The sequence below is a fragment of the Neolamprologus multifasciatus genome, chromosome 3 (genome assembly GCF_963576455.1).
Source record: "Neolamprologus multifasciatus chromosome 3, fNeoMul1.2, whole genome shotgun sequence".
Taxonomy (NCBI): domain Eukaryota; kingdom Metazoa; phylum Chordata; class Actinopteri; order Cichliformes; family Cichlidae; genus Neolamprologus; species Neolamprologus multifasciatus.
The window spans coordinates 38,729,001-38,754,853 of record NC_140441.1 but is presented as its reverse complement, the minus strand read 5'-3'; the positions used below and the strand labels follow the sequence as shown (position 1 = coordinate 38,754,853).

Genomic DNA, 25,853 nt, shown 5'->3' with positions numbered 1-25,853 from the left:
TGAATATGTGTATTCCCTTACTACACAACACTGTATGTTGGTCTGATACAGTATACTAAATCCTAGTCTTCAGTGGTGTTTTAAACAGGAGCAGGACAGTTTCCCTGCCCTATGTAGGTAGAGCATAAATAATACTAAAGAGCTGGGCAGGTTCAACCAGCCCCCGCTTGTCATCGCCACACATTTGGCACTACTGCTAAGAAATTGTGACTTTCTCAGAGCTTTGGAAATGAGAAGCCCAAAAAACCACAGCCACAGTACACAGGTTATAGCTGTAATCGTGTACAAAGTCCCTTTTCCTGCTTGTTTTCCCTGGCCCTGGGCGAATCAGCACAAAGAGAACAGAGAGGCTGCAAAAGGATGTGAGGATTATTGAGAGAGACAAAAAGAAAAACAAAAGAATGAGATTGCTGTTACTTGTTAAAGCCCTGTGGATCCCTATCAGTCCAAAGCACAACAGCCAAGCACAGCCAATGCTGATGTTTCTAATCCTGACGCCACGGGCATTTTTAAGACTCAGGGAGATTATTGGGTGGACAACAGCCAGGTGGCGTTCTACACAGGTCAAGACATGAAAAAGAGTCTCTCCATAGTAAGTAATTAAAGAACCAACAGAGCCTGCTGTTTTCATCACTGGGTTATTAGTGTGTAAGGCAATGAAGTTGCAAAATAACCCCAGGACCCGAATCAGCTCCATGGCAGCCATGTGGTAGGTGAAGTTGTCAGAGTGGCTTGCTGTTTCAGAGCCGTGCTTCTTCCACTGCTGGTGACCCAGGTAGAGGATGAAGGTGGAGAGAGGGAGGAGGAGGATGACTCTTGATGCATTGATGGCAATGAACATGTTATAGCTAGCTGTGTAGCTGAAGCAGTCGTTATCAAGTTGATAGCTGGAGGTATGGTTACGTGACATTTGTTCTGTATACTTTGTAGGTCTGAGGAAGCAAAAGTAATTAGAAGGATAAAACAGCAGTGAGATGGAGTGAAGAAGGTTGAAAGAGATAGTCGAGAAATTCATGAAGAAATTTTACATGTAAAAGAAAATATTTTTAACCATGTAAAACAAAGCAATACAAAAGAGACAAAAAGAGAAAAGGGTTGCAGTGCTTTTACAATTTTGGTACTGACTGCATCCAATTTTATTTTCATTTCCTGTCGTTATTCTTTTCAAGCTTCTTAGAAAAGTGAAGCTTAGTTTTTCTTTGTTTTATTGTACAAAAATGAACAAATTGCATTTTGAAAATATTTACTATTGTGGAGATATAGAAATTCTTTTATTGCTGCCATATAATCTGCATCATTATAATTGCATTAATAACATGCTTTACAGCATTATTCCATTTAATAATATTTCTCACAGTATTGATATTGCATTAAAGTTGTTTATTGAAGATGTCCATTTGAGGATCCTTCCATTAGGTAAACTTTTATTACAAGTACGGTTAGAAGTATTTCATACACATTGCATATTTGTGCTTATTTCGAGTTGATGTTCAGTTCATTAAGGGTCTTAAGCTTCACTGGCGTGACTGTCCAGGTGATACATGCTGAGGGAAACTGGAACATAGAAGGATAACTGCAATGCATGCTTACAATACATATAACACATATAATCTAGGAATGTGTCAGACCTGAGGCCTTAACTCATTTGGTGTCTTACTATATTTTACTCTACTTGGCAAAAGATGACCAGAGTCTATAATTAGCCCCAGAGGTCCTGAGGGCTTGAAGTTTATTACCTTGTACGGAAGATGTTATAGGAAAGAGAAGTTCTATGTCTGCTTATAGCTATTAAAGATGTACAAGATGTACGATTAACTGTGACTAATTTCTGGAACCTATTTTAATCTGTAATTGACGCCATGGGGGGGCGTGTACCCCACTGCTTTATAAGTATCCACAACATGTATTTTGGCCAGAAGACACATGCTGATGTTTTCTCCGGGCTGTTAATAAACTCATCATTTGATTGCACTTTTCTGGGGCCTCCGTGGTTTGTCTCACTGCTCTACATTGATCGATTTCGCGACACTATATTATGAAATTCTCACCTCAGTTATGTTGCTTTCCTCTTATGTGTAATTCACCAACTCAACAGTCTGTTGTTCAGTCCAAATGTGGACTGATGCTGTTTCTGCCTGCTTTCATGTTCATGTGTCACAGCAGCTGGATAGCAGTGGGCTTTCGTAAATTTCAGTTTCAAATCATTTGGGATCCTATGCGTCAGAATGCAATGCGTACTGAATTGCTGACGGTCATGCTAGCATCAACTAACTATGTTGACTTTGTAGAGGATTAATGTAATTTTTGAGCAAACTGAGTAGGTATATTTGGTTTTGAGCTAGTTTTACAATACCTAAACATACTGTTTATGAATGCTGAATAAAAGCCCTTGTATTGTAAGTGCCTTTTTGACTGAGCATAATTAACATATTTCCATACCAGTCGCTACGCTTCTTTCTAGCAATCCATTATATCTGACAGGATTCAAATAACCTGCAATCAAAGGGAGGTGTGTGTTCTGGTTAAGCAATGTCATGCAGGCACATAGTGCATGGAGCTGGTTGGTAGCCAGTCATTTATGTGTTTCATAATTTTAGGATGCACAACAACAGCAATCTTTAGCTGGGCAACACCTAAAGATTGTCTTATAACTGTTGATTTTTTCACAATTTGCTCATGCATAACTCATGCGCTCACTGCTGTCTCTTCCCTGCACATGCTGATGTAGCGTTCCAAATTGTATTCTGAGTTGTATACAAATTTAAACAGCCTTTTGTCAGTTAAGATGGTTTTTATTTCATTTATATACATCTCATTATATACGTTTCATTTATATACATCTTATATTTTTATTGTATTTCTTTTCTTGAACTTTGTGCAGCTCTATATAAGTGTTTCTATTGTTTTTAAAATATCGTTTATTATATTTACCTACATGTGTGGTTCTTTTTTGTGTTTGGCATTTTTGCTGAGAGCAAAGGAAATTAGTCATTTTACAGGAAAACACATTTCTTTATATTGCACATGACAGTAAAACATTGACAATAAAAGACAAAAAATGCATTACTCAAGCTGTTGGTGGAGTTGGTTCAAGAATTAGTACTTAATGAATCTTTTAATGTAATCTCACAAACATTAAATCAAAAGCGGGTGATGTTGGCTTTATTTAAATAGTGCTTTTTACAGGTGTTTACCTGACAAGTCAGTTTTTTCTGCTTGGATGAATGATGGGCAGGGCGTGCACAAACAAAACACAAACTTACAAATATAAAACATCATTACATTATAATAATTCATTGCATCATGAGGTATCCACATTACATGGACAACATTTGAATACAGTATTCAAATCTAATGGACATTCAGCCTGGGCACCAACTGTTTGCTCTGTGCTTGTATAATACAACCTTTCTGTGCTGAGGACCATTTTAAACCATCATTACATATCTGACACATTTGCTCTATGAAGCTATTTTAACCCTCTGGGGTCCAGGGTATAATTGGCCGTTTTTGATTACTTTTGATTTTAACTCTATATTTCACCTTTAAAATATGTTTTTCTTGCCTTGTTTGGTATCATTATTTTCAGCACAACCTCAAATATCTGAAATTTGAGATATTTTTTCATTTTAGTGTACTATATTAGCACAGTTGATCTAAATTCAGACAAAAAATTCAAAACCCGAGTAGAAGAAAGTTATATTTTTACTGTAAAACCCACAAACATGTTTAACGAATCATTTTCATAACTTGAAATGCAAATAGAAATTGTACATTTCTAAAAATTATGCACAAGTTTTGCAAACAACAAAGTTATCAGGTACTATTTACCTAAAAATGCAGCCAAGGCCTCAGGCGTTTTTTATATAACCATTTAAATCTATTTACAGAACAATCAGGTGTTCTGCATCAAATAAGAAGGCACAAATTATTTGTGCCAGTCCAAAAAAATGTAGTTTGTGTTCAGTATAAGACAGAGGAGAACAGCACAGGCCTAAACCCTGCAGGTCTGACAACAGGAGATGCATCAGTCCTGTTTTCCATGTGGGAACAGCATTTACACTGGAATCTGCCTTTGATGGCTTTTTTAGAGCAAATATGAAATTCAGCAGTATAACTGACACATAATACAAGACAATAACTACACAACACACTAACTACAGCCTCCAAACACACTAAACGTCATTAATGTTTCACATATGAAAACTCTCTCTCTCTCTTTCTTTCTCCTGCCTGCTTTCCGTCACGGGTGTCACTCCTAAAAACTTCCCCTTCTCCCTAAACAACCAAATGTCACATGTTGCCTTATCATTTTTTTGATTGGCTGACATGGTAAACTCTAACACCAATAGGGAAGGGTGTTTTTTCTTTTTCTTATTTCACTCGCAAGCGGAGAGTGTTTGCTAGCGCTGTCTGTAGAAAACGCCGTTTTTCCCGTTCTTCCCGCTGTAAACACTATTGTTTTGTTCAGAAAAAACATTGCGTGTATTTTTTATCATAACTCTGGTTTTACGTGGCCCATCGACACAATTCAAAAACTGGTGTATAGTTTGAAGTCCGCACTTTTGACTTTTTTGAAATGGAGACTCTGACTTACTGCATCTTGTAGCTGTGTCGTCTTAAATTGGTCATGTGATTTTGGCGCGTCCAGCAGCCCCAGAGGGTTAATCATTAACATGCAAATTCTCATGACCACTGATCAAAGCTCATTGATCAACAGTGTTGGGTAAGTTACTTTAAATTAGTAACTTAGTTACATTACTAGTTACTTCTATCAAAAGTAACTCAGTTACTTCAAGTTACTCGTTACTTTCAAAGTAACTAGTTACTAGGGAAAGTAACTTTGGTTTTACTCAGAATTCTCTTGTTAATGTGTTGCTTCCGTAACTGGATACCCAGCAAGATTGCAAGTCTTCTAGCTTGCTTACTTGCCACAAGTGCACTGTGCCACCTACCAATTCAGACTCTGAATCGCTGCATCTTGTAGCTGTGTCGTCTTAAATTGGCCATGTGATTTTGACGCGCCAGCGCTTCCAGCGACCCCAGAAGGTTAACTGGATACTTTAAAGGGCTTCAGGGTTAAACGTTTGTGTTTATCAGGACTCTAAACCTATCTTAACAAATACAGCCATAAAAAAAGCTCTAAACAATCTAAGACAAACTGTACAATAATATCACCCTAACTTAACAACGCACTGATTTATATATGAACTAAAACTGTGTGAAATATAAGCATAACTAGTACATAGTAGTGATGTGTCGGTCGCGAACGAAACAGCTCTTGGAGCCGACTCTTTGAAGTGAATAACGCGAGCCGGCTCCGTGTTTTTTTTTCTCTCACCCTCTCTCTCGCACGTTTTTTCCGCTTCACTCCGCACGGGAGCCTTGTGCTTTGCGCTAGGGAGAGGGGGGAGGGGCGGTAGTTACACTCGCAGTAGCACAGGAACAGAGCAGGAGGGAAAGAGAGAGAAAGAGAGCCAGGGACAACAACGTCACATTAGAAAGGTAAGTATTAAATATTTTTCTATTGATTTATAAAGATATTCAAATCAAGCCATTCATTTATTAAGTCACCATCAGTGATGATCCTAAACTTAGCCCTAAACTGTAAAGTTATGTTTTTGAGCCAAGCACAACATCCTTGGTTTCAAATGATGATGCTAATCACCGCCCCTTAACAGGCATTAACCCTCTCAGGCTCAAATTAAGTTTTAGTTGCTAATGCACAACCACGTCCTGCAGTGGTACTTCTGAGTAAAAAAAACCTCATAAAATATGTATGTGGGGTAATCAGGTTGTTAGTTTTTAACTGTTGCAAATCGGCAACGCCTGCCTCGAGAGGGTTAACCTCTTAAGCCCCAAGCCTACCTGATCTCCTGCCTTTTGACCCCGTATCAGGGGGTGTCGGGGCTTAAGAGGTTAAAATGCTAAAGGTAGGCTTCTATAAAGGAGGGCGTAATGTTTTTCTCTGACTGAAACTCATTAGATTTCAGTCGGAAATTAGCACAATGCATGTAGGTCTTCTTTAAAAATCAAATGATATTAATCCTTCAAAAGACCTTTTTTTCCCCAGAATAACCAGGTTGTCCTTCTTAATTTGAAACAGGTCAGTGAACAACTATTAATTTTACCACCAGTTAAACTGTACTAATGTTTCTGGTTTATTGGTTTTCTAAGTAAAGTACTTTCAGCCATGCAGCATAAAGTAAGCGCTCCATTGTCCAGGTACTATTGTTATGAGTAACCATAACAAGAACTAAGTTATTCCTCCTTATCTGTCAACCTTTCAATTTAGGAGGTGCCACAATGGCGTATCTGCCACCATATCTTCTAAATACACCAAATAACCAGTTTTTTCTTAAGTCATTTAACGGGGCAGTCAATAATGCGTAGTTACATGCGTTTGCTGCCTTTACTTATTTCAGCAACACAAGAGTTTTCTTTCCCTTTTAAGGTAAAGCATAAATAACACCAAAGAGCTGGGCAGGTTAAAAAAGACTGCGCTCTTTTCCACCATACATTTGGCAGAGTTACTCAGGGGAGGTGACCTGCTCAGTGCTTTGGTAACAAGGAGTCCAACAAACCACAACCACACAGTGCAGGTTATAGCTATGATGGTGAAGAAAGCTCTCAGCTTTAATCGGTCAACACGCTGGTTTCCCCCACCTTGTTTTCCAGGTCCTGGGTGAATCAGAACGCACAGAACAGAGAGACTACAGAAAAATGTGATCATGATCACTAGAGCCAAAACAAAGAATAATGGGACAAGCCTGTTAGAGGTTAAAGTTTGATGCACTCCTATCAGTCCAAAGCAAAACAACCAAACACAACCAACACTGATGTTTCTGATCCTGACCCCATGGACATTTTTAAAATGTAAGTAGGAGATGGGGTGAACAACAGCCAGGTAGCACTCTAAACAGCTCAGGATATGAAAACCCATCTCTGCATACAAACCAGTGTGGGAAACAATGAATCCTACTGTAAACATAGCTGAGTGATTATTGTATGTTCCATCAAAGGTACAGAAGCATCCAGCTACCCAGATCAGCTCTGATGCAGCCATGTTGTAGGCGAAGATGTCAGAGTGGCTTGCTGTTTGAAAGGAATGCTGCTGCCGCCATTGCTGGTAACCCAGGTAGAGGACAAGTGTGGAGACAGGGAGGAGAAAGATGGCTCTCATTGCACTGATGGCAGTGAACATGTTTGAGCTAGCTGTATGGTTGAAGCAGTCATACTCCAGGAAAAAGTTGAAGGTGGAGTTCACTGACATGTTGTCTGTGTTCTGTAGGTCTTAGGACCAAAACGCAAAATTTAAGAGATAAATACAATAGGCAGGGAGGATTATTGTTATGTCTTATCAGTCAAAACTAGTTGTTGTTGGTTTTATTTAAGGGAAGCACGGTGGTAGCACTGCACAGCAATCTGGTTGGGCTTTTCTGTATGGAGTTTGCATGTTCTCCTCATGGTCTCTCCGGGTACTCTGACTTTCTCCCACAGTCCAAAGACATGCATGGTGTACCCTGCCTCTCGCCCTCTGATAGCTGGGACAGGCTCCAGCCCCCTGCGACCCTGATAAGGAAGAGAATGGATGGATGGTTTAATTTAATATGCCTACATTTAAGGTGGGATGAGGAAAAACAATGAAGAAACCTATTTAGGATGTAAAAAGATTGACCTTTGTGCTTCTGAAAAGCAATGCAGTCATGAACATCGCCTCGACATGCAAACTTTCTAATGCTCTATGGGAAACATTTCTGACTGTCTTGCTCTGTGGCTTCAGAAATAACTTTGTTGTCTCAGTTTCTACTTTCTAGTCTTTTTGAACCCTGTATGGATTTAAGACATGCTTAATAATTTATAAATAATTTTCATGTTACATTTCATGTTACATTGCAAATATTTTGTTTTATTTTTTATTGTAAACATGTACCCATATTAAGGATTATGGTATCGTGTCTTAAATTAAATTTGATTTGTAATCACCATAATTAACGATGACCCTAACTCCTCTTATTAGAGTTTTTCTTTTCTTCTCCTTATTTGTTCTTATTAAGATTCACATGAAATGTCATGAAATGTACTTATAATGAGGGCGAGAAGCTACAACAACACCAGACAAACAAAGAGAAAGACCCAGGAGACCCCAAGAGCGCAGAAGCCCTTAGGCCACACATCCTGATCACAATTACTTGCCCACCCCAGCAGAAAAAGGACAGAGGCCTTAGATAGAAGGAACCCTAGTGTTAATGTAAGTGGAGTACAGCAGGGAAGACAGAAGGAACCGCAGGCGCAGGCAGGACAGGAAAATTAACCCAACAATGGGCTGGCATTAAAGGCAGGGCCAGTCTAGGCAAACAGGAAGGGAGACGTCTGGAAGTTTTGGCAGAAGAGCTAACAATGAGGTTGTGTTTGGCAGCCCAGAAACAGACAAGGGGACACCAGATGTGTCCTTGTATCACATGTATCACCAACAGACCCATGCTTGAGAATAACATCAACCCTGGTACCATGGCACGTATGTTTCCCCAGCTCTTGTAGAATCATAACATAATAGTCTGAAGTCACAATACTGGGAATTGTAGCATCCATAAAGCCCTCAAGTTTGATTAATGATTATTTATGATTTCATTCATCATTCATAACTCATAATGTTTTTTTGTTAAGTCTAAAGAGTAATTGTTTTGCAGCCCTGTTAGTAACAGCATTAAAATTTCATTTGTAGATAACACAAAGCAATATTTCAGGGTTAATTATTACTCAGATTGACCTACTATGACTTTGATTACTTAAACTATACATTTATTACTAGGACCCCTCTTCTTTTCACACCCCAAAAACAAAACTACAGTATATGTGCAAAAAGGTAAGATGTATGTAGTATATGCATGATAGAGGCAGGTGCTTACATGTATTTTAATAAACATATGTAACACTACCACTGTACTGGAATGATGGTGTAATGAAATCAGTCATTTAAATAGTTAATTGGCAGCATATAATGAAGGAAAAAGACCGACCTTGTCTGTAGTGCCCCTCGGGAGTGCCCTCTTGCCCTTTAGTCAGTCGCTCCAAATGCACACTGATGCTTGAGCATGTGTTGATTGTGCTCACAGTCACAGGACTACATAATATTTTTGCATGAAGCAACAGAGTGATTTATGACCTCATTATTCTATATCTAATAAAAACTATTTTAAAAATTCTTCATTGTATAATTCAAAAAACTGCAGGGCACATCAGTCATTTCTAACCAATGAACAATTATTTTTCAAATCAGTGCTTTACCTTAACAGGCATGAGAGTGTTTGTGTAATTAGTTTATAGCTATTGTTCACTTTATGACAACAGAAAGAAAATATGGCAACAATAAACAAGTGTCAACAATCATAAAAAGTACAGATACTTATTCTATTTTTTTATGCCTCAGCATATAGTATGAATATCCTGAGCATCATGAACATGTTTCCGTACAGATAACGGGACTGAAATAACTTATAAGTAAAATTAGGTATTTATACAGTATCTTTAACATTTCGAAAGAACACAGAACACAGCAGAATCTTTACATCTCCTTTAATTAAAGCATCATTGCAATGAAATATTATTGTAGCTCATAGAGCAGTAACATCTCATAATAAGCAGATTAGCGGCATGCTAAGTTCATTTTACAAGTGACTCACAAGTGTAGACTTTAGCAACAATGGTGGTATATATTTACATATCTTTGCATGTAAAAATGCTAACAAAAATGCCAATCTTGCTGGCTAATATCACTACCAAAAACGTATCTGAAGTCACAGTCTCAATAAAATTTTGTCCTAATGTCGATTTTATGCTGATACTTGATGGGTTGTTTTTTTTACTCCATTTGTAAACTACTGTTAGCTAAAGTTGCTCACTGTAGCTGTAGAAACAAATAAATCAAATAAAAATGATACAGATAAATAAGATAAATAAATAAAAAAGTTTAAAATACGGGACCTTGATATAGAAGTAAATCAAATGGCCTCTCTTTGTAGGTATATCAATAATAATAATAATATTAATACTACTACTACTACTAATAATAATAATAATAATAGTAATATAATAAAGACCACCATTCATCAAGAGCATTTTATTTCTTTTTCACTCACATCTCTTTTGGGGTTTTCAACTTTCCAACGCTCTAAACAACTGAGAAAGTACCAGTTAGATGGGAATGACGTGTTTGTTGCATTTAAGATAAATTAGCCATCAGGTCTACCACCATGCACCATGTTAGTTGCTACTACTGTAAGTACTCATATATACTGTAAATGCCATCCTTTTACCTAGACTTGAGGATATAATACATAGTTACACAGAAAAGCTGCAGCAGTCATGGCCTTTCATTGTCTGTGAAGGTTCTCGGTTATCCAGGTCTCAGTCTCAGGAAAGAAAAGCATCTGGACTTCTTTAAGTTGGCCTTTCATTCTTGAATCAAAATGGTACTCTGTACTAAAATATCTATACAACAGATGACTAATTTTACACAAACAATAATGACCAAAAACTTTATGAATGTCACAGATTTTGTCTTTCCTACTATGATAACTCTATGAAAAACAATGATAAACTCGAAATGATCACCCAAAAATGTAAGAAAAGCAGAACTTTTCACATCAGTGTTTAATTCAATCACGAGGATATGAGAATACGTAATGACTTTGCAATCATTATCATTATTAATGTTATTATTATTACTTATTGATTTATTTTATTTCTATATCAGTAGCTCTACATGAACCCACCAATTCATTACATTTAACAGGATTTAGGTAACCCATAAATAACAACAGGTGTTCATTTTAATACAGCAATACACATAGTTTACAGAGCATTGTCTCCAATACCTGATTCACAACCTGAGCTGTCATTATTATTAGCAAGGTGAGAAATACGTTCAATCACTTTTAGTAGTGAATAATAAGTATACAAATTGAGACTTGAATCACAATGTATGTTAATTTGGTATCTTTGAATGGAAGAATGACATATTTAGTATACAACAAAGTGTGGATATGGCTGTTGGGAGTGCCAGTTTAAGGAACAGGACCAGTTGAAACAACATTGTGAAGACATATCTGAACTGCGAGGACAGTTTGATTGAGCCAAACTACTGTAAATGCTTGATTGTTACAATGTTAAGGTGAGAAATAAGCGAAATGATAAACATCTAAAACTATGCTGTCAAATGCACAATATGTAACCGCAAATGGCTCTACTATCCTAGATGTTCTACAGAAACCTCACTCTGACTAAACAACACATGGATATTTATTAAACAAAAGTGCTGTATATAAGATCGGTTACTACACAAACACCTTAGAAAAGGTCTCTGCAGTTTAAAACTTTCATTGTTACATGTTAGTTTTTTTTCCAGATAATTTTTTTTCATTCTTAATATTCTTCCAGCTGACCAAATGTTAAGTTTTATGTGATTCCATTCATGACTGTTTACACTTTTTTTGTCAACAGTTTCTTAACCCTCTGGGGTCGCTGGACGCGCTGGCGTGTCAAAATCACATTTAAGACGACACAGCTACAAGATGCAGTGATTCAGAGTCTCCATTTCAACTTGGGTCGAAAGTGCGGACTTCAAACTATACACCAGTTTTTGAATTGTGTCGATGGGCCACGTAAAACCAGAGTTATGATAAAAAATACACACAATGTTTTTTTCTGAACAAAACAGTGGCGTTTACAGCGGGAAGAAAGGTAAAAGCAGACAGCGCTAGCAAACACTCTCCGCTTGCGAGTGAAATAAGAAAAAGAAAAAGCACCCCTTCCCTATTGGTGTTAGAGTTTACCATGTCAGCCAATCAAAAAAAATGATATGGCAACATGTGGCACTTGGTTGTTTAGGGAGAAGGGGAAGTTTTTAGGAGTGACACCCGTGACGGAAAGCGGGCGAGCGAAAGACAGAGAGAGAGAGAGCGAGTTTTCATATGTGAGACATTAGTGACGTTTAGCGTGTTTGGAGGCTGTAGTTAGTGTGTTGTGTAGTTAGTGTTTTGGATTGTGTGTCAGTTATACTGCTGAATTTTATATTTGCTCTAAAAAAGCCGTCAAAGGCAGATTCCAGTGTAAATGCTGTTCCAACATGGAAAACAGGACTGATGCACCTCCTGTTGTCAGACCTGCAGGGTTTAGGCCTGTGCTGTTCTCCTCTGTCTTATACTGAACACAAACTACATTTTTTGGACTGGCACAAATAATTTGTGTGCCTTCTTATTTGATGCAGAACACCTGATTGTTCTGTAAATAGATTTAAATGGTTATATAAAAAACGCCTGAGGCCTTGGCTGCATTTTTAGGTGAATAGTACCTGATAACTTTGTTGTTTGCAAAACTTGTGCATAATTTTTAGAAATGTACAATTTCTTTTTGCATTTCAAGTTATGAAAACGATTCGTTAAACATGTTTGTGGGTTTTACAGTAAAAAATATAACTTTTTTCTACTCGGATTTTGAATTTTTTGTCTTAATTTAGATCAACTGTGCTAATATAGTACACTAAAATGAAAAACTTCAGATATCTGAGGTTGTGCTGAAAATAAGGAAAATATGTTTTCCTTGCCAAATAAGGCAAGAAAAACATATTTTAAAGGTGAAATATAGAGGTAAAATTAAAAGTAGTCAAAAACGGCCAATTATACCCTGGACCCCAGAGGGTTAATGCTGTTGAAGTTAAGTGAGTGCCTCCTTTCCAAAATAGTTTTAATGGACACCATTTGTGTCTTCTATATTTTTTCTTTGTTTTATGCTAATGTCAATATTAACCTAAGCTGCCATCCCAATTTTCCCAGTTATTTTTTGCAATTTATGTTGCTCAAATAATTAGCTTGAAATGATAGAAAGGTAAGTGTTGAACTGCTGGAGATTAAAAAAGGTTACCTACACTCGTAAAAATAATGTACATTTCAGAATTATACAAAAATCCTTTAAGGGAACACAAAATTGGTTAATAGTTTAAAGCTTTTCTGCAGCAAGTTGTTCAAGCCTTGAAAGCTGGTGCTACTAATTCCTGGTGTTCCAATTTTTCAAGATTACTTACAACCGCTTCTGTCTGTATAAAAGAAGTCACTGGCTTTTGACTCAGTGATTGACTGACTTGTATTTTATTGTTTTTGCTATGTTTATTATTTTATCGTATTTATTATTCTTATGGTATCTATTATGTTTCTATTGTTCAGCACTTTAGTCAGCCTTGTGTGTTTTTAAAGTGCTATATCAGTGGTTCTTAACCTGGGTTTGATCGAACCCTAGGGGTTCAGTGAGCCGATCTCAGGGGTTCGGCAGAGCCTCCGCCGTGACATGCGTGGCTCATTTTGTGCACCAGTAAAAAACATATCTACGTCTTGAATTTGAAAAAATTCAAAAACATTTTATTTTTCACTAAAGAGGGGTTCAGTGACTGCACATATGAAGCTGGTGGGGTTCGGTACCTCCAACAAGGTTAAGAACCACTGTGCTATATAAATAAACAATGACGATGATGATGATGATGATAAAACACACTGTGGTATCACACCTTCAGAATATGAAGAGGTCTGGCAGACCTAAAGCCACAGCTGAATCAGAGGACAAGTTTCTGCAAGTTAACAGCTTGTTTTGTCCTAATAACGGGAAAACAGCTTCAAGCTCAAGGTAATAGTGGTCATAGTAAGCAGGTCTCAGTTTCAACTTTGAAGAGAAGACTTCGAGCTGTTTGACAGGATGAGATGCAGCAAGAAAGCCATTGCTAAGATGTTAGAATAAGACAAAGAGGCTTGCCTGAGGTATGAAACACCACCAGACTGGAAGAAGGTATTACAGATTGATGAGTCAAAAATTGAAATCTTCGGTTCATCACACAGGGTTTTTGTGATGGTATCACAGTGTTTGGCAGCTGATATATTCAAACCCAATCCTTCTTTTCACTTATTGTTAAAACAGACCCATGAACGTTTTCTTTCCTTGTATAGATACAGCAGAGGTAACACCAAACAGCTGGGGAGGTTAAACCAACCTGTACTCGCTAACAGTACATACTTGGCATTATTGCTCAATAAAGGTGACATGCTAACGGCAATGGAAATAAGATGCCCAGCAAACCACAACCACACAGCACAGGATATAGTTGCAATTGTATAGAAAGCTCTCTGTTTTATTTGGTGAGCTTGGTCTTTTTGTTTGCCTCCTTCCCCTGGCCCTGGGCGAATCAAAGCACAGAGAACAGAGACACTGCAGAAAGATAGAGTTATTATGGAGAGAACCAAAAGGCAGAGCTTTTGGATGTAGATGTTAGGGGCTAATAGAGCATCAGCACCTATCAGTCCAAAGCACAGAAGCCAAACGCAACCAATGGTGATGTTTCTGATCCTGGCACCACGGGGAGTTCTTAAACCCATGTAGATAATGGGGTGAACAATAGCCAAGTAGTGCTCTACACAGGTCAGGACATGAAAAAGAATCTCTCCAAAATAAGCAATCAAACTAGCTATTGATCCGACAGCTGCAATCACGGATTGATTAGTGCATGTGCCTCCAATGCTAAGGAAGGCTCCCATGACAAAGATGAGCTCCATGGCAGCCACGTGATAGGTGAAAATGTCAGCGTGGCTAGCTGCTGAACGCTGCTGCTTCCATTGTTGGTGACCCAGATAAAGGACGAAGGTACAGAGAGGTAGAAGGAGGATGATTCTCAATGCAGTGATGGTAGTCAACATTATGTCGGCAGCTGTGTAGTAGATGCCGTCCTGCAGATAGTTTGATGTAGCATTAACTGACATTTTTGTTGTAAATCACGTAGGTCTGAGGAGAAAATTGAATTTAAAGAATGAGTACAATATGAGGAGGGAGAAAGGAAAAAGTTAAAAAGAAGGACAGACAGTTAAGCAACTGTGATGTAAAACAATTTTCATACCTGTGTCAAGTGGGTGCAACTAGTAACACGCATTACTCCCCACTGTGAAAAGTGGCATCAGCAGTATGCCAGCTGTGGTAGTGACAATCGTTGCTAACCTGGGCCTTGACTGATTTGGCATGAAGCTCATATGATTCATCAACAGCTAAATGCCGTTTATGCCAGCATAAAGCGATCACAAACAGCATCCTGTCATAAAGTGTCTGGTGTTTGTGTTCACAGTTAGCAATTATTTCTGAAAGCAGGCTGAAGGTATTACGTGGTCCTCAGCCACAACACACATATGACTTTATAAAATATGATGAACTACTATAGATTAATAAAATGTGAATCAGTATAACACTGATGAATGTGTTTCCATAGAATATTCACTTTTCTTCTAAATATTTTTGTACAACTTGCCAGTAATATAAATTTTGTATAGTGAAGGGTTTTTTCATCTATTTTGTTGCTACTTTTACTAAAGAAAAGATTCTGAAGGGGAGCAGCAAAGTTTAGATATTTAGCTGGCAAAAGCAGTGTTACCGGCATGACTCATATCGAATATTTATTTTTAGTTTATATAAATTGTCAATGATTTAACTGGTTATCATTGTTATTTTTAATGAAATGCCCACATACGTCATTTATGCAAATAATATATTCACCCAAATGAAACACAAAATTGAAAAATTCCAAAATTGGAAAGTTCCAGTTTCAAATTACACATAAACACAATAAGAACAGTAACACAGTCAATTAAATGATTACTATGCAGTGCTATTACTGAATAGTTCTGCCTCACTTGAACTCACTAGATATTTTCTTTGTTTCTGCTTACAGCTCTTTGAAAATAGTATTTAAAGTGATGTAGCATGATGTATACCTACTTTTATTATCAACATATTGATTGGTCATTGTTTTTCAATAACATTGTGTTGCTAATAATAATTACCTGTATATTTAAATATACAGGTAATTATTAAATATGCACTTTAGACATTCAAGCAGCAGTTTGCATTTTTAAAAGTAAGCCCAAGTCATAGGCTTCTAATACTGTTGATTTAAATCTATTTCAAAATGATGAAGCTTCTTTCATCTTCTCTCGGGGTCACCACAGTAGGTATCAGGTGGCAGAGAGCAGCATGCTCGGTTTTATGCCACATCTCCTTTGTGAAGCAATCCCAAAGGGCTTTTGTCTCGCTTCCCAGGATCTGGCTGGGGACCTTCAACTTGTTGGGTAAACTTCACCAATACACTATGGCAGTGGTCCCCAACCTTTTTTGTGCCACGGACCGGTTTATGCCCGACAATATTTTCACGGACCGGCCTTTAAGGTGTCGCGGATAAATACAACAAAATAAAACTAGTACCGGTACCGAAAAAAAGAAGATTTATTCATAACACACGTGAAAAGACCCAGGAAAACCGAGTTAACGATAAAAACAATAACAAAATAACGCTGAAAACCGATAAAAACCCTGAAAACTATACATTTCACACCCCAGCCTTAACTCTCACAGCCCGGTACCAAACGACTCACGGACCGGTACCGGTCCGAGGCCCGGGGGTTGGGGACCGCTGCACTATGGAGCCACTTGCTACTCAGAGTGATGAGTAAGCTAACTGAGACAAATACTAAATTAAAATGTTTAAAAATATGTGTAGAAAATCCCAAATATTTCCTGAAGACTGTCTGCAGTCTTTTTCACTAAATACCAATATTTTAAGAAATAAAGAGACAATTGATTATCTGTGGAAAGAGAATTTAAAAATGTTATGTCAGAGAACACTCACCTTGTTCGCAGTGTTATTCTTGTCTTTAATGACCTCTTCAACCTCACTGACTGATATGCACTGATGCCTCTGCGTGTGTTGATGACGCTCACTGTTACAGCTGCAGACATATGTGGGCTTTTCGTATTATGCAAAAAGACATTCTGTGGCTCCATTACTCAGAATTACAGCGGTCAGATTCTCTATTCCAAGTATTTTTTTACCACACGTGTCAGATTATTTTATGCAAAGTCTTGCTGCAGCTGTTTCTAATGACTAAAGAAACAGCAAAAATCTAATGTTTTGCTAACCGAGCTCGTGTAAGTTATGTCTACCAAAGTTATTTTGATCTTTTAAAATGCATTCATTTATTTTCTATACTGTGTAATCTTATTTTAAATAGAAATAATAATATAAAACATTACAAAATACATTAGCATAAATATTCAGTTTGCAAATGTCATGTTTATATTCCTGATCTAATATAAATGCATTTTGTTAGATCAATCATTGGGGATTGGAACTCATTTCCAGGCCACTCTTTGAATCTACTAATCCATTAAATGACAGTATTCAAATAACCTCTCAGTGAAAACAGCTGTGCATTGAAATGACAAGTCATTTTCTTGATTTATTACTTTAATGCACAGGACCCTAAATAATCAAATGATTCCACAGCTTTTAGCAGATGACTTGATGTTACTGGTGATGGGGTCCATATAGGGATTGACCTCCTAAAGAAACTTTAGGGCTGAGCACTAGAGCCTCAGTTTTACCAGAATTAGACTGAGGATATTTGAATGCATCCATTTAGTAATGGCAGACATGCATTCCCTGAGGCAACGGAGGCTGTTGAGACTGTTGAGGTTGTGAGGGGTGCAAATGAGACAGATTTGAATTCTGAAGTATGTGTTGCATAAGTGTGAAGACTATTTGAGATTCAAGGCATTATTTTATAATAGAGAGAGGCCAGGGGAGATGACAGGCAGAACTTCTTTAATGAATTTAGGAAGGATACTCTCTGTTCGACAGGAAGAAATGTGCATCTATCAGACAATATAAATATCTGTTGAGGCAATTGACCCTGTGCACGAGAAAATGCTAACTTCCTGGTTTGAGACCGGATGTGGGGTTGTACATTTCCGGTAGCTTTACTTTGCGGTCAATCGCTACTGCGAAGATATACTCCAAAATCATGTCCAAAACTCGAAAACGGAAAGATCGCGTTAAGTTAGAAAGAGCAGAAGGTGGGAACACTCACCACTGTTGTGTCATAAAAAAAATCTAATGATCAATTTTGACGTTTAAAGAGTTTAGATCGATCAGTTGTTTACATCACTCAACACAAGCAGAACTGCATCACTGCAGCAGAAGACACATCGTCCATATTCAGAAGCACATCTCTGTATAGTGACTGGTCTCATGATTTAAACAGGCAAATGTTCAAGAGGTGAAGAATAGTCAAACCAGATGTTTCCCCGTTATGTCGATATCAGCTAGTCAAGTACACACCTACACAGCATGTTAACAAACCGTGAAAAAAGCCACACAAAAAAATGAATGATTGCTGGTAACGGTTTCTATACATTAGTATTTACGAAGGGTATGTTGTGACTTACCTTAAAAATTACGGTGGTCCCTCGCTAATAACGCGGTTCACCCTTCACCTTGCTGTTTTTTTTAGTGCAAGTTTGCATGCTTTTTTTTTTTTTTTTTTTTACATCACATTGTGTCCTGCGTCCTGATCGCTGCAGACAATCTCCTCCGTGACGTCTCTCCTGTACAGTACAGAATCGTTGCATCGATCGCTAGCAGTGTGACTCTGAAGTACAGTACTGTATGTCGCTGATGTCGACGTACCAAACGACTCACGGACTGGTACCGGTCCGAGGCCCGGGGGTTGGGGACCGCTGATATAAAGGATACATGCTTGCTTGCTAGTATTTTTTGACCCAGCATTTTGAGTTTTAGATTATTTTTCTGTTTATGGTTTTTGTCCTTTAGTTTTTATGTTTTCTATGTTTTCTAAGTTCATTTCTATTAATAATAATAATAATGTATACTTTAGTGTACATTATTCCCCCGTGGGGAAATGTCTCTCTGCATTTAACCCATTCACTCAGTGAAGCCAATGTTATGCCTATTTTGCCGTTATAGTTCTTTGTTATTAGATTCCTCTTGTGTCTTCAACCCCTGTGTTAAATCTCCCTCGCCCTTCATGTGTTTCATGTCTGCGTGTCCTGTGTTGTCAAGTTCTTGTTGTCATGTCTGCGTCTCATTGTGTTTCCTGTTTTATTTCGAAGAGGTCTTGTGTTCCTATGTTCTATGTGTTTAGTTTTACTCTCTCCTTGTGATGTTTTGTTCATTCATATCAGCTGTTTCACCATGTGTTTCCACTTCCCCTGATCACCTCATGTGCATTTAGTCTGAGTGATTCCAGTCACTTGTCATCAGATCGTCTGCTAAGTTCATATCATGTTTCACGTTCAAGTTTTTTTTTCATGTTTTAATCTTAGTTCACCCAGTTTAGGTTATTGTTTAGATTCGTCTTTGCCTTTTGTTTTGTACTTTTTTGCCAGCCTTAATATAAGGCTCATTTTTTTCACACTCAACTCTTTTTTTATCTCTTCATGTGTTGCTCTTGGGTCCTCTCCTCACTCCACACAGTCAACTTCGCAGGCAGACTGCGACAGATTCAGTTGCAAAAATGGTTTTTCTTATTTTTCATCATAATGTTCAAGACCAGATGTTCAGCGGTGTACATTACTTTCCTAAGACTCATTTTAATAAGTGCTAGACCAGTTGTGTATAAACTTTGTGACGTTTATAAATCCTATTTCACACACTGATATATTTATTAATTTACAATATGTTTCTGTATTCAACCTTCATTAGGTTGAATACTTGTCATGTACAGTGCATACACACAGGAAATGCATCAATATTTCAAACATTCAATCAAAGGGTTAAGATTCATTAATTGCATCACACACGTGTACTAGTGGTCAACCAATAATGGTAGCAACTTCCTCAGTGTGACAATGTCAATCTCAAATGAAACATATAAGTAACTTTGCATAACTTTGCAGAATAGCAGAATATTACATTATCAGCCCCACATTTACACAATTTACACAAATCAGAAACACAAAATACAAAGAATTTACTAATATACTGTATCTAACAGCTAAAACGAGTGAATGAACAGAGTGAATGTAATTGCAGATATTATGCATAGTTTTATACAGTCAGAACTATATGGTGCTTTATGTGCTCAAGACAAAACTATAAATAATAGGATCAGTAGAATTAATTGCATGTGTCAGGGTCAGACGGTGGGTGATAGTGCGTATAGGAAGCAAATGCACACAAATGCAAAACAGGATTCTTAGCAAAAAGCATGCATTATGGCTGGTGGTAAACTAAAAAAACAATGGGATAAGGCAAACTGAGACAACACTAATTAATAACTAAATAGGGAAACAGAATTCAAGCAGAACTAAATGAAGCTTAAACTCTACAAATTAGAACATTGTGATACAAAAGGTCATGAAGCTCAAAATGCTGCGTCAAAAGACCCAGAACCATCACAGCAAGATAGTAATTAACAAAAAATACATCCTATATAACAAATGATGACTTCAAAACCCAAGTCGTATTGTCTTTGAGTCCCCTAAATTATAAAGGCTTTAATGTAAAAACCCTGAAATCCTCTTTTGCCTAAATAAAAAGTCATGCTTTCCACCTCATACATTTTGTATATTTGGAAAAACAAAGCAGAACATTAACACACTTAAATCAAGCAAAATGTTATTGGAAAAGTAAGGGTTCGCTCATTGTTTAAAGAGCAACTTCAGAGTTTTCCTGCCCTGTGCAGATACAGCAGAGGTAAGACTGAACAGCTGGGCAGGTAAAACAAGTATGCACCAACCCCCACTGCACTTCTTCCAGTGTCGCTCACCTGAGGGGACCAATAAACAGCATTGGAAACAAGGAGTCCAGCAAATGACAACCACACAGTGCTGGTTACAACTATGAAGGTTTGGAAAGCTCTCTGCTTTGATTAGTGAGAACGCACGTTTTCTCTGCCTCTTTCCCCTCTTTTCATAACAGATACTTTGTGAGCCTCTGTCAGGTAGTAATATTTAATTAATGACCTTCATCAGGCAAATTTTCTTTTCAAATTTTCCATCATTGCATCGGTCAGAGAGAGTGCACACAGTGCAGCTGGAGGGCACATCAGCTGTTCAAGCACTATGGAGAAGTTATGCAGCTAAACATTTAATTAGTTATATGTATCTCCCACACTTGCAGTGTAAATTGCAGCAATCTTACATCTAAAAAATATTACACATTTATTTCATTCATTAGGTTACACTACAATAGCACTCCACAATTAGATCTGCATATTAAAGACACAATTTGAATGCAGCATTCAAATCTAATGGCAATTCAACCCAGACATGACGTCTTGTGTTTTTGTGCTGACACTGCTTTAAATGGCTTTAGGCTTTGAGGTTATGTTTAGACACCATGAATTAACATACAATCAAATGGGACATATCAGACATACAAATGATGACACGCAAGGTCTATAGAAAGCATTGTGAAAGCCTTACTACTTACTAAAGTGAATATAAGACAAAGGAACCTATTAGTTCATATGAAAAACTACACTTTACACTACAATGTAAAATGTAAAACTCTTAACTTTAAAATTATGCTCCATATATATCCAACGACATGATGCACCTGCCAGTGACTGCTGGAGTACTATAAGACAAGAGAGGAATGAGAGATAAAGTCATAACAGTGTCTATATAATAAACAAGGGATTCTGAGAAGTCACAAATACAGGCAGCATTTCAACAAGAAATTAACATACAGAGCTATGAACCGCAGTTCTAAGGAGAAAAGGGACAAATGAAGAGTAAGTTTCTGTATGATAGAGAAGACAGCAACAAGACTGTCTCACAGCAAGTGCCATGAAGTTATATTTTACCCTGTGAAGAAATTAAGCAGCAAGATAATAGTATTTCTTCTTCCTTGCGTGTTTCCCCACTGTCTTGCTTTGAACCAGCAACAGATAACTAAATAAATAAATGAATACATAAATAGATTTTTTCCTGTTTCCAATGTTATTCAAAGTGCAGGAAATTTTCATTGTTTGAAATTGCTGCTGTTAGTAAATCATCCACATGCCTCAAAATGTTTGTTCTCAAAAGAGTTGAGTGACTTTTTATCTTTCACTATGAGACTGTCCTGATATAATGTAGTCTGGGATTTCAATACACGTTGACCATAACAAAAGAAACATGTGAAAACTGTCTTTCTTCTTGTAGAAAAATCCAATAATATGAGAAATTCAGTTCTGTTTTATTTATATTGCACCCAATCACAATATTGACCTTCATTCTTCTTCATTGTATGTTTCTCAAGCAGAAATTTCTGCTTGAGAAACATTTCATTTGACTTAATGAAAGCATACTCCTGGTCTCTCATTTTGTTCCATCTATTGTCCCTATGCCTGTCCTATCTTTCAGTCCCTGTGTGCTCACAATGCTTTACTTGTATTTGGTGAAATCCCTGGTTATTTAAAAAACACAGCTATCTACCCACTTAAGAAAAAAAAGATTTTAGAAAATGTTCCATACATATGGGCCCCGTGTTCACTCATTGGTATGAAAGTTTTCCTGTCCTTTGTAGATACAGTAGAAGTCAAAGAGCTGGGCAGGTTGAACCAGTTTATGATCATTTCTATTACACACTTGACACCTTTACTCAAAAAGGTTGACTCGTTCAGAGCAATGCCAATAAGATATGAAATACAACACAACCATAGAACACCCAGTATAGCTGTGATGGTGTGAAAAGCTCTCAACTTCAATTGGTCAGCCTTCTCCTATTCCCTGCCACTTTCCCCGAGTCTTGGGCGAATCAGAACACAAAGAAAGGAAAGGCTGCAAAAAGTTATGATTAATATTGCGAAAACCACACAGCATAAAATTAGGATAAATGTATTATTAGCTGATAAAACATTATATACACCCATTAATCCAAAGCATTGTTTTGTGCTTAAACAACACAAAACAATGACTCCAACCTGCCTTGGAGCAAATATTTAAGCTGCTGGTGTGGGTGCATTCTTCAGATCTTTTAGTACCAATTGAGCATTATTTAAACACCGCAGCATTGAAAAGTGTTGCTCACCATGTAAGTCCCATCATTTACCCAGTAGACTGCTTCCAGGAAGATAATGCACCATGTGACAAAGCTAACATTTTAACCTACCATCTTGAACATGATGATACGTTTCTGTACTAGAGTAGCTTTCACAGTTGCCACAGATATCAGTTCAATGAAGCACTTCTGAGATGTAGTGAAACAGAAGATTTGCATCATGAAAAAATAAAACTTAAGCTATACAAAGATTAAAGTTTCTCTTTAGATTCTAAAAAAAACTGATTTTGCTTTATCTATATATTTATTTATTTGTGCTGTGATTTGCCAAAATAAATAAATATTTTACAGCAATGACAAATGTTTCATAATGTATGTAATTACAATAAGCATTAATTATAGGCAATTAGAAGTGACTTAACGAGTCCTATTCACTGCCCTCCATCGATAGAATCACACAATTTATAAACAAAACCATCTAAAATTACAATGGTTGTTAGACAAGAAACAAGAAAGCAACTATATAAGCTGGCTACATAAGAATCGATGAGCAACGTACTCAAACCAAGAGGTGAAGTCACTGTTTCAAAAGGCCTATTAAAAGAGTTCACTGAAGTTATTTTAGTGAGTGTGTTTGAGACACTGAAAAGTAAAAATCAGCCTAAAAAACATTTTAGAAATATCAAGTGAATTAATACGTACCTTGCTGATATATTTATTTTAACCTGACTGACTGCTGTTCACTCCAGATGTGCAATGATGCTTTTGCCTGTGTTGGCGACGCTCACGTGTTAGTAGGAGGAAAAAGTTACGCATCTTTTGCACGTCGTAACACGATTTAGTGGGAATACAGCATATATATATATATATATATATATATATATATATATATATATATATATATATATATATATATGTAACGCCTAAATCCAATCCAAGCCTCATGTTTACCTGCATTTAAAAAAACAACATGAAAGTTTTCCTTCTCTTTGAAGAAACAGGAGAGGTAACACCAAACTGCAGGGAATGTTGGAGATGCCTACAGTAACTTGCATCACACAAGCGGCAGATTTACTCAACAGGGGTGACAGAACACTAAAAAGAAAAAGTGTTGAAAACCACAACAAGACCAGCCAAAGTATAGCTGTAATGGTGTAAGAAGCTCTCATCTTTAATTGGTCAACCTGCTCCCTTTGCTTGCCTTCTTCCCCTGGCCCTGGGCGAATCAGTACACAGAGAACAGAGAGGCCGCAGAAAGACATGATTACTACTGAAAAACCCAAAATGCATGGTACAATGATGTTGCTGACATTTGATGCATTATGATAGAGGAGCACCAATCCAAAGCAGAACAGCCAAGCACAGCCAATGGTGATGTTTCTGATCCTAACTCCACGGGCATTTCTTAGTCCTCGGTAGACGATGGGGTGAACAACAGCCAAGTATCTCTCTACACAGGTCAGGATATGGAAAAAAGAACTTCCGTAGGAAGGGATGAAAGACACAAGTGATCCTATTTGTCGCACTTGATAGCAATTAGTGGATAAGCCATAAATAAACGCAATGAAGCCCAAGACCCCAGTCAGCTCCATAACAGCCATGTGGTAGGTGAAGATGTCAGAGTGGCTTGCTGTCTTAAAGGAGCGCTGCTGCTTCCATCGTTGGTAACCCAGGTGGAGGATGAAGGTGGAGAGAGGGATGAGAAGTGTGAACCTCAATGTAACACCGGCAATGTACATGTGAAAGCTTACTGTAGTGCACAGGTTGTTCAAAAGACCACTGGAGTTGGACGAGGAGTTAGTTGACATCTCTCGTGTATATAATGTTACCTTTAGAGTAAAAAACAAACAAACAAACATAAATAATGATTATAATGATAAAGAAGAAAATAAGTAAAAGGAAAGAGTGGATGGCTTATCTAACATAGAGTATGACCTTCAAAAGTTTACTCCTTTTTACCTTTTTGAATTATTCTTAATCAATAAATGTAAAAATGGAATAAAAACAAACTGGAAACGAATGCTTGCTTCTTTGTCTGAATGTAACGAATTTCAAACTGGTGCAGTTTTATTTTACATATATATTTTTTATAAAAAGAAAAGAAATGTTCTCAATGAAAACAATGTTCTGACTTTAGGATTACATTAGTGTTTAAGTCAGATAATATTTGACTTCATTTAGTTCACATTTCAACTGAGTGTGAAGGTAAAATTATATAATTTCTGTTAGATCACTGAATGTCCCAGCTGCACCAATTTCCACACATTTAAACTTGTTTTGTATTTTTGGATTTGGTTTTTGCATTTCAAACCAAACCACCTAAGCTGACAACAAATCACAACTATGACAATTAAAAACATACATACTTTTCAATAACAAATACAAATTCTAACATTCATAAACCATACCTACCTGGTCGATGGATTTGTTTTTAATTCGACGTCTCAAAACTCTTGTCTGTTGTTCACTGATGCTTCTGCTTGGATTGATACCCGTCATGTATCACACACCAGGAGCGTGTGAGGATTTTGCATAATGTAAGAGGATTTTGTAGAACTCTATTACTGCACACTACAGCAGGCAAATTATCCTTCATTATCTGCGTCAGAGTGCAGCATTGCTACAGGAGACATCTGCAGTTTCTAACTACATATTTTTATGCAGCAAAAACATTTACCCAAACATGCAGTATAACAACACATACATAGTTTTTGTACTTAGTAAATAAAAGCACCCAGGTAATGAGATAAGCAAACAAGCACAGTTTCAGGAAGTACAAAAACTGAAAAAATAACTGAGAATTGGTAACAAAGTATAATTACATATCCTAAGTCAACCAATTTGTATTTTGAAAATTGAGCACCATTTCCAAATTTCACTATCAGTGGGCATCCCTCACCGAGCCATCCATTACATTTGTCACAATTCAAATAACCTTCAATTTAAGCACTGCCACTATGGTCGTGTCCAAATTCATGGGCTGCAT

The 25,853-nt window shown here is 37.3% G+C and overlaps 1 protein-coding gene across 1 annotated transcript; it reads right to left on the bottom strand.

Moving 5' to 3' along the window:
* Positions 1-23,774: 23,774 nt before the first annotated feature.
* LOC146523085 (uncharacterized) lies at positions 23,775-24,725 on the bottom strand. The gene has a single exon (XM_085139476.1). The coding sequence runs from the start codon at positions 24,673-24,675 to the stop codon at positions 23,815-23,817; it is 861 nt and encodes a 286-aa protein (XP_084995602.1). The 5' UTR covers positions 24,676-24,725; the 3' UTR covers positions 23,775-23,814.
* Between the last annotated feature and the right edge of the window lie 1,128 nt (positions 24,726-25,853).

Coding starts and splice junctions, on each gene's coding strand:
- LOC146523085 (XM_085139476.1), bottom strand. CDS start 24,675: ATGTCAACTAACTCCTCGTCCAACTCCAGTGGTCTTTTGAACAACCTG.